Source organism: Eriocheir sinensis, chromosome 32 (assembly GCF_024679095.1).
Source record: "Eriocheir sinensis breed Jianghai 21 chromosome 32, ASM2467909v1, whole genome shotgun sequence".
NCBI classification, from domain to species: Eukaryota; Metazoa; Arthropoda; class Malacostraca; order Decapoda; family Varunidae; genus Eriocheir; species Eriocheir sinensis.
In genome coordinates, this window is record NC_066540.1 from 13,554,252 (window position 1) to 13,563,203 (window position 8,952).

Consider the following 8,952-nt stretch of genomic DNA (forward strand, 5'->3'; position numbering starts at 1 on the left):
CACTATCATATATATAATAGGTTGAAAATGTTAAAAATTTGCATTGTTTAGGTTAAATCGGTTAATGTAGTTCCTGTGTGTGTATGTGTGTGTGTGTGTTTCGGTTGTCTGGTTGATTGTAGTATTCTCATCAATTGCACTTCCTCCCCCCTCCCCTCCCCTCACCCTCCTTTCCTTTCCCCACTCCCACCACTCCCTACTCCTCCCCCTCACCCTACCACCCCCCCTTCCTCTTCCCTTCACCTACCTTCCCCTCTATTTTTTCCCTTCTTTTCCCATTACCTTCCCTACTCCCTACCTACCCCCTGCCTCCCTCACCCTTCACCCTCTTTTACCCATCCTTTTCTATAGCCACACACACCCTACCTCCCCATCCCCCATCCCTTTACCCTTCCATCCCTATTCTCCACCCACCCCCTACCTCCTCATCAGACACAGTCACAATCACCTGCCCTGCCCCAGACCCCCCTACCCCCGCCCCAGCCTGCCCCGCCCTCCGCCCCACCAAGCCAGCCAAGCCAGAGAAGCCATCCGTGTTACCAAGACCTGTTTCTTTAAGCCCCGAAGCCCTCGATGCCCTTAGAATACCCAGCCCTGGCGCCGGAACAGGTCTGGTCCCGCCCCACTAGGATTACTGTGGTGGTGGTGGTGGTGTTAATTGGTGGTGGGAATCTTTGGCTTCGTTTACCTGATTCGTTTGGTTTATGGGGTTTGTACGTGTCACTTCAGTCCGTGCTCATCTACTCTGTTTTTGTATCTGTTATTCTGTACTGTCTAGCTATCTTATCTACTTTATCTGTCATTCTGTACTGTCCAGCCATCTTATCTACTCTATCTGTCTGTGTATCTGTCATTCTGTACTGTCTAGCCATCTTATCTACTCTGTCTGTCTATCGTTCCGTGAGGGGATGACCATAAGAAAAGAGTCACCATCTGCTCCTATCCAAACACTCCATCCTTGCAAACTCCGGTCCTCCCATTCTTCCGTTCCCTCTTTCTCTCAAGCATTTCCCCACCCTGTTGTCCTCTGGCCCTCACAGCATCACCCTTACCTATACAGACTCTTCCTAGCGCATTCCTTGCCCTTGAGTGTAGTTTCCCAGAGTAGGTTTTTCCTGACGTGGGTACGGAATGGAGTGGTCGTACAGATTAGTGAATATATGTTTCCTTAACTGGTGATGGTAATGGTGTTTGATTCAGTTGGTTACAATTTGATCTCCTTCATGTTTGTTATTTGTAGTGGTGGTGGGGATGATGGTGGAATAGTATATCTTAGTCTGGGGTAACTAATCCTTACATGAGAGTGAGAGAGAGAGAACATGTGTGTCTGTGCATAAGCGTGTGTGTACGTGCATGCATGTGTCTCTGCGTCCGCAAGTCCATGCGTGTGTGTACCCTGTATATCCGTGTGTGTGTGTATGTGTGTGTGTGTGTGTACATTATACTAATACCCAAGCTTTATATTACAAAACTAATACTAATAATACTAAAAATAACCATAATAATAACTTCAGTATTGACAGATTACCTTCATTATAACCCACATCCATGATAAAACTAATTACTTTCTCTATATATTTTAAGTTAAAGACGCGCTAACACAATCACCACACATGTTAAGAGATATTAATAAGTATGGTGCAGATAAAAACCCTTTATTCAAACTCATTCCACTACTCAAATGTATATATATTTTTTATATTATTATTGCTCATCTATTTTTGTCTTTTTAGTCAGTACTTTCCAATCTGTCAGTTATCAGTTAAGCAATTAGTTAGTTTGGTAATTAGTCAGTCAGTTAATCAGTCAGGCAGGCAAGTTGTTAGTCAGTCACCCAGTCAAGCAATAGTTAGTCCATGAGGTAATTAGTAAGTCAGTCAATCAATGTTTTTTGTTTTGTTAGTCAGGCAATTAGTCAGTCAATCTTCAGTCGAGAAATTTGCTGTTGTTAGTCAGTCAGGCAGCTAGTTCATAAGTTAGTCAGGTAATTAGTTTGTCAGTCAGTTAGTGAGCAAAGAAATTGTTCAGTCAATATATCAGATAGTGTAGATTTTTGCTGTTGTGAAAATTCGTTTAAGTAAGTCTGGAAAAGAAGTGCATCCAACAGACCAACCAACCAACTAACCCTAACTTAACACCACACCCTAACACACCCTTCCTCCCCTAGGCACCGCACCTCGACCCAGCAGCAGCGGCAGCAGTGGGAGCGGATCAGCGAAATTCTGTTGGCCGCCGCCGCAGACTACTGACCCCACTACCACTACTCCTCCAACTCCAACGACTACCACTGATACTACTACTACTACTGCTACAGAGGAGTCCGACAATCTCTCAACAGGGGACTCCACCAATTTGTAGCATTTTCCATATGTTAGTATAAGCTCATAGTCTCCCCTTCCAAGTATAGCCAAGTCCTGGTTTTCTATGATACCCACCCATGCTGTTTAATTACATATTCTCAGTTTATTTTCATATGTAATTATTTTTGTTTTGTTTTTTCACTGATATCAACACGGTTTTCTCGCTCTTGATTGACTCCCCATACTCTGGTCTTCAGAATATCCCTGGAACAAATGCGAGGTCCTGTTTTTTTTTATTTTTATTATTATAAATATCCACAGCTCTTTCTTCCTCTCATCTCTTTTCTTCCATTTTTTGTGTAATTATAACTTCCTCCTCTTCGTGGTTGTTGTTGTGTATATAGAATCATGTGACGGCGAGCATTTGTTTACCATTATAACGTTAAGAAAGATAGATTTATATATATAGTTATGTTTACTGTCCTCTCTCTCTCTCTCTCTCTCTCTCTCTCTCTCTGTGCTCCAAATTTAACGCACACTAATTGCAATGTATGCATTTTCCCCTTCCGCATGTACGCAAGTAAATAACGCACATGATAGGCCTATGTGTGTGTGTGTGTGTGTGCAGTTCTGTTTGTCTTTATGTGTCTGTCCATATGTACAGTACTCCCTGTAATTTTGCGTGTTCAGGTTTTGCAGTTTTGTGACAGCCCCCCAAAATGCCATTTTTGACGAAAACCTAATTTTGTGATGTAACTTGAGTTTTCCGGGTGGTGCCATAAGGGAGTGGGGTTTTCCGCACTAGTTTTTAGGGTAAGGGGTGGCAGGGCCTAGGTGTCAGGCTAGGCTGTGTTTGTTGGTGGCAGTCATGAAGTCTCGGCCATTTATTTTCAAACTAGGTGCATAACCATATCATATTACTTGTTAGTTGTTCCAATTCTGCAAATTCATATTTTGCGACCCACAATGTCGACTGAATTCTCACAAACTTGGAGGGAGTCCTGTATAAATATGTGTGTGTGTGTGTGTGTGTGTGTGTGTGTGTGTGTGTGAGAGAGAGAGAGAGATTGACATCTTCCTCTTCCCTTCCTTCTCTCCCCCTTTTGTTTTCCCTCCCTTTTCCCTACATCATTTATCTCCCTCTTTTTCTGATGCATAATTTTTTTTTTCTACATAACCCCCCACCTCCACCCCCTCTGAGAATCATTATTATTATTATTATTATTACTGTTCATTTCTTTCTTCTCCACAATTGGTGCTGAGTGATTGATTCTTTCCTTCGCTAATCGAGAGTTTAAAAATCTGCTGCTTTTTAAATAACCAAAGCTAGGCACGGCATACGCAAACCACAACACAAGATTATATTTTTCCGGATACCATTAGAGGATTTCATGAAGTTCAGGATGATATTTTTTTGTTGCTCAGGAGTTAACAGTCTTGTCTGGTTAATCATCCACTGCAATTATATCTTTAGTTATTCTATTCTGGCAAACAACAATAGATGATTTTATGATGTTTGTTAGAATAGAATAGATGGATATAATGTAATGAATAAATAACATGATTTTTAACTGCTGGCTACAAAAAATATCATTCTGAAATTTATAAAATCCTCTAATGGTGTCCAGAATAAAAATGAACTAGTGCCATGGTTTGTTTTGATGCCTGGTGCTGGAAATAAATAACATTGGTATGCCAGTTTCGTAAAGTTGTTTCCGTATGATGAGTGTCAGTTCGTTTTCTCTTATTCTTGTTGCTTCCTTTACTTGCCTGCAACTTCTCTTATCTATGTAGGAGAATTTAAGGAGATTTATAAGAGAGGAAATGTTGGCAGTATAGGAATGAGAGATTTATTGATGAGTTATGGAAAGGTTATGCATCTATGAATAAAAGGAAGATTTTTATACAGAAGAATTAATGGAGAAAGAAGGTTGGCGTATAGGAATGAGAAAGTTATAGATGAATTTAATGAGGTTTATGCATCTAGAGGATAACTTTTTTTTGTCAATGTAGGAGTAATAAAGGAGAGAAACAGTTGGCAGTAAAGGAGGAATGGAAAATTTATGGATGAATTAAGGTTTATGCCCCCAAGCAATAAACAAAAGAATAATGATTATAAATGATTCTAAATAAATATATATATAAAGATACTAACTGACTCTGACTTGTAATATTTGTAAATGATATGAGAAAAAATTATGCATTCATAGAATGAACAAAGGATTTTTTTCTATAGAACAGAATTCTAAATGAAACCAAATTTTAATAGTTTAAGAATGATAACTCAAGATGTAACCATATTATGTTTCATCTTGAGGCTGAGAGACTTGGCGCAAAATATGTGCCCATGAAAATGCAGTGACCGTCTCAAATCAGTTTAATGTGCTCAGCACCTTTGAAAACTCTGTATAGTTGTGGGAAACCTCAAATGCGAAGTTCTCTATGGGCAGTGTCACAGCCGAATTTGTTCCCAAATCCAGCCAAATTACAATGCAGCTCAAGTTCAGAGAATTACAAAAATTATAATGTAGCTCAAGTTCAGAAAAGAATCTGGTGCAACTTGGGGTGTTTTGCCGAATGCAGCAGAATTCATGGAGGCTGCCGAAAAAATATTGAGTGCAATATCTTTTTGGCTAGCTCATGAATTATTTTTTGCGTTCAGCGTGTTTGTGTGTACGAGGTTGATAGAAAATGTACAAGATACATATGGCACATGGCCAGGATGTTGAAGGCCAGGCAAGTCAGGTTGAGGAATGGTAGCTATTACTTGTTCCCAAATCCAGCCGGCATCTATGCAGATGCATCAATTTCAGGTAATTTATGATTAAAAAAGTAATCACTGTTTGAAACTGGGTGAGTATAACCATAGCCTCAACCTCTTCTGTGGTTAGGAGGTTGTGAAGCTCCATGTTGTAAATGTTCCTCTGGTAGGGGCAAGAAGGGGACTGGTGTTGTGAAGGAAGGTCCGCCCTTTTATATATTGGGCCGAGGGCAGCAGGTTGACAGGTGAGTATTTTTGACGCTTGCGTGTGTGGCTCACCTGGTGCATGTCACCTACACACAGCGCGGGTATTTGGGTTGTCTTGTATGTGGATTAATCATCTTTGATGCATTTAAAAATGTGTGTTGCATTCATTATATGCGTGTGGCACACTTCCATTGTATGTACATATTCGTAAGTCATGCATCTGACGTTCGTGTTTAATGCTTACATTTGGCTGTCTCACTGATTCAACCAGATGATGCCCGAATTTGACATTCAGCTGATTCAGGAACAAGTTTGGCTAAGTGTGACATGACTGTAAGATGCAAAGAAGTGTATTAGAGAACACTTGTAGCCAAGGAGTGGTTTCCTTGGGAAATGCTGGAGAATACTGAGGCCGCCAGGCTTGCTGGAAAGTAGGACTAATATTCGGGGGGGACAAGAACTCCCTTGAGGAGAGATAAAATGTCAGGAGTCTTGATGATGTCAAGGGCCATTTCAAAGCATATGATCTCTAACCTGCTACAGATGGACAGAAGGCTCGTTGGGCTGAGTACTTGAGCAGATGTTCATGGCAGACCCTCTGAGCAGGCAGCTCCCAGTAGCTGGGTTACAAATAGTGGATGTTGATCCACCCATTGACAAATGCCCGCCCCCTCTTGACGAGGTCAAGGAGGCAAGGTTGAGAGATGGAAAGGCAGCTAGTATTTGTAACATCACTGGAGCTGCTCAAAGCTGGAGATGGCCAACCCTGCACACCAGGTTGTTTCTATAAGAGGTAACCCCAAGTGGATAAAGCCAAGGGAATATTCCGCCCACAATGCTTGTGGATTGAGCAAGTCAACAGATCCTGCCATAAGGTACTTAGAATGGGAAGTGGACCTGCATGGAGACTTCATCAGAGGGACCCCTAGAGTTGGCATTGTAGGTGGGTGAGGTGACGTGCTCTCTCAGTGTATGCCCCTATTGCTTGCTTGACTGATGACTAAAAGTAAAGGTATAGTTGGGGACATGCTATAACTGCATATGGCTGTTGTGCTCATCTCCTTCACACTGGCCCTTTGAGCCCATGGTGGGAGTAACAGTAACCCATTACCCCGGGACACAGGACAGTGTGACGTCTGGGTTGCCACAGTTTACCTTCCCCAGGTTTCCCCAGGTACTCATTTATCAACCAGCCCAAGAGGGAGTATAAACAGCTGGGTGATCTGCACACCAACTCCCTGGGCTGGGATTCAAACCTGGGCCTGAGGATTCAGATAGGCATGCTAACCACTGCACCACGGACTGATTGAAAATACTTATACATGAATTAATAAAAAGCTTATGTATTTAAACAAAAACAAATCAAGAAAACTAAGATAAATTATTTGAAAGTCAATTACTAAATAAGTAAAAATAGCAACTGTAATTGGTATTATTCATAGATGGTCTATTCATCTTTAAAATAAACAAAGAATGATTACAAGTGATTGGATGTGAAGAATTTTAAGTGACTGTGATTGAAGGAAATGTTAAAAGTGGAATGATGGTGTGTGACTATGTACAGCGACTGACTGAAGGAAATGTTAATAGTGGAATGAAGGTGTTTGTTGCTGCTGTACAATAAGCAAGAGGAGAATAACCCCTGTATATATTTGTGTGCAAGGTGACTCCCTAAAGGTTGTCACGTGTTGGACTGAACAATAAACTGAAGCCCCACAACAGTAGTATCCATGGAAAAATTGACCTACAAAATTTAATCTTTTTTACATGTACGTGTATCTTTCTTGGAGAGGCTGTGCCAAGAGATAGGAACAGTAATTAGCTTCAAAATTAACTGGTTGCTGCTGCCACTGTGTACATGAGCATATACAGCATGACTGATTTAGTGACATGGTTATAAAGGTGCCAGGGAATGAGGGGCCCTTAAATAAAATTCTGATAAAAAAAGGCAATTCACTGTGATGTAGATAAGCGTATAATCTTGAATGGCCAGTGATGCCTCAGGGCCCCCTCACGTGCCCGCCCTACACTGCACCATTGGACTGAGTAACAGTTTGAGCAAAAAGTTAAAAAGTTGAAATAATTTTGATGGTGATTAAAGAAAAGATTTAAAACAGAACTGTTATTTGGATAAGGAGGAGAAAGATTTGTGAGTGTAGAAGAGGTTTCATCATCCATACTGCTAACTGTTGATGGACGGATTGAAGGAGCAGGGGGTGAATCTATGGATGAAGAGGTCTGTGCATCAATACTGTAATCAGATGGCTTATTAACCCCTTCAATACGGTGACACTGACGTCGGCGTCACCGTCACCATAAGGAAAGGGTTAATCCTCTTCTAAACCTCTTAATCCCCTTCCATTTCCTCTTAATCCTCTTCTTAACCCCTGAAGAGGAAATGGAAGAGGATTAAGAGGTTTAGAAGAGGATTAATCATCTTCCATTTCCTCTTAACCCTTTCTATACTGTGATGCCGATGTCTGCGTCATGTATGGAAAGGGTTAATGTACATCAGTGACTGCAATTAGTTTGGCAGAGAAGGAGGAGGAGGAGAAGGAGAAAGAAGAATAGCCGTAGAAAGCTTATAATTACGTATTCAAACTTGCATACTATAATTACTGTAAATAGATAAATTAAACTTAATTATCAGCAGCAGAAGCAGGGATTCCTTAGAAGTCTGATTGTAAACAATTAAGACTCTTGTGTCACCACTAGGGAAAGGGTTGTGTTTACAGATGTCCAGAGTAAACAAGAATGATTGTGACTATTTAAGATGGTGAAAAAGAAGTTGTTTACACATCTTAATGTAAGCAAATGATAATTTAAGAAAGATGAGGTTGTTTGTAGATCTAATGTAAACAAGTGATTTTAATTTAGGAAAGATGAGGTTGTTTATAGATATAGTGTAAACAAGGAATTTTTATTATTTAAGAAAGAAGATGATGTTTATGGATTTTGATGTAAATAAGTGATTTTGATGATTTAGAAAAGGAGAGAAGAGGTTGTTTACAGACTAGTGAAAACAAGTATGATTTTGACTTTGGGAAAGGAGGAAAGTGTTTACAGATTTGAGAGTGTAAGTAATTGTGATTTTGGCTGGATCTAGAAAAAGGAAAGTTTTCAAATCTCAACATCAATAAGAGTGATTTTGATGATATTTAAAAGAAAAGTGGAGTTTGTAAGGATGTATTATGGCATAAACAAATTTTTATTTACTTTTAACCCGGTAGCAGCGACGGGCCAAATTTGTGGGTTTACCACGTAGCAGCGACAGGCCAAATTTGTGCCATGATATAAACCCCCCAAAATAGATGATACATAATCTGATCACAAATGCTTTGATATATATTATGAAATGGTCTGTGTGAGGGGTGATTTTTTCTCATTTTCTCGCTTGGAGGGACCATTAAGAAACATGATCCCCGCTGCTACCAGGTTAAGGAAAGAAAAAGTACATTGTTTACTGATCCCAATGTATACAAAGATGTCTGTAAGAAAGGAGAAATGTGGCTATTCGCAGATATTAGTGTCCCGGCAAGTGATTTTAACCAGGTTTAGGGATAGAGGTGTCAAGGAAGGTTGTCTGCCAGGCCCTTACTGTAAATGAGGCTGACTGACTTCTTTAGTGAAAAGAAAAACATATCAGGTTGCTTACAGATCTTACTGTAGACATGAATGATTATG

The 8,952-nt window shown here is 40.3% G+C and overlaps 1 protein-coding gene across 2 annotated transcripts in view; it reads left to right on the forward strand.

The window, feature by feature from the left end:
* The window catches only part of LOC127006173 (SH3 domain-binding protein 1-like), a 29,355-nt gene extending 22,368 nt beyond the window's left edge, over positions 1-6,987 (forward strand). Inside the window, exons 10-11 of one of the 2 annotated variants that reach the window (XM_050875723.1) lie at positions 352-609; positions 2,168-6,987. In XM_050875723.1, the coding sequence (XP_050731680.1) occupies positions 352-609; positions 2,168-2,358 (449 nt within the window). In that variant the 3' untranslated portion in view covers positions 2,359-6,987. The remainder of the gene's footprint in view (positions 1-351; positions 610-2,167) is intronic. The other variant, XM_050875724.1, reaches the window with a different exon arrangement.
* Positions 6,988-8,952: the final 1,965 nt, after the last annotated feature.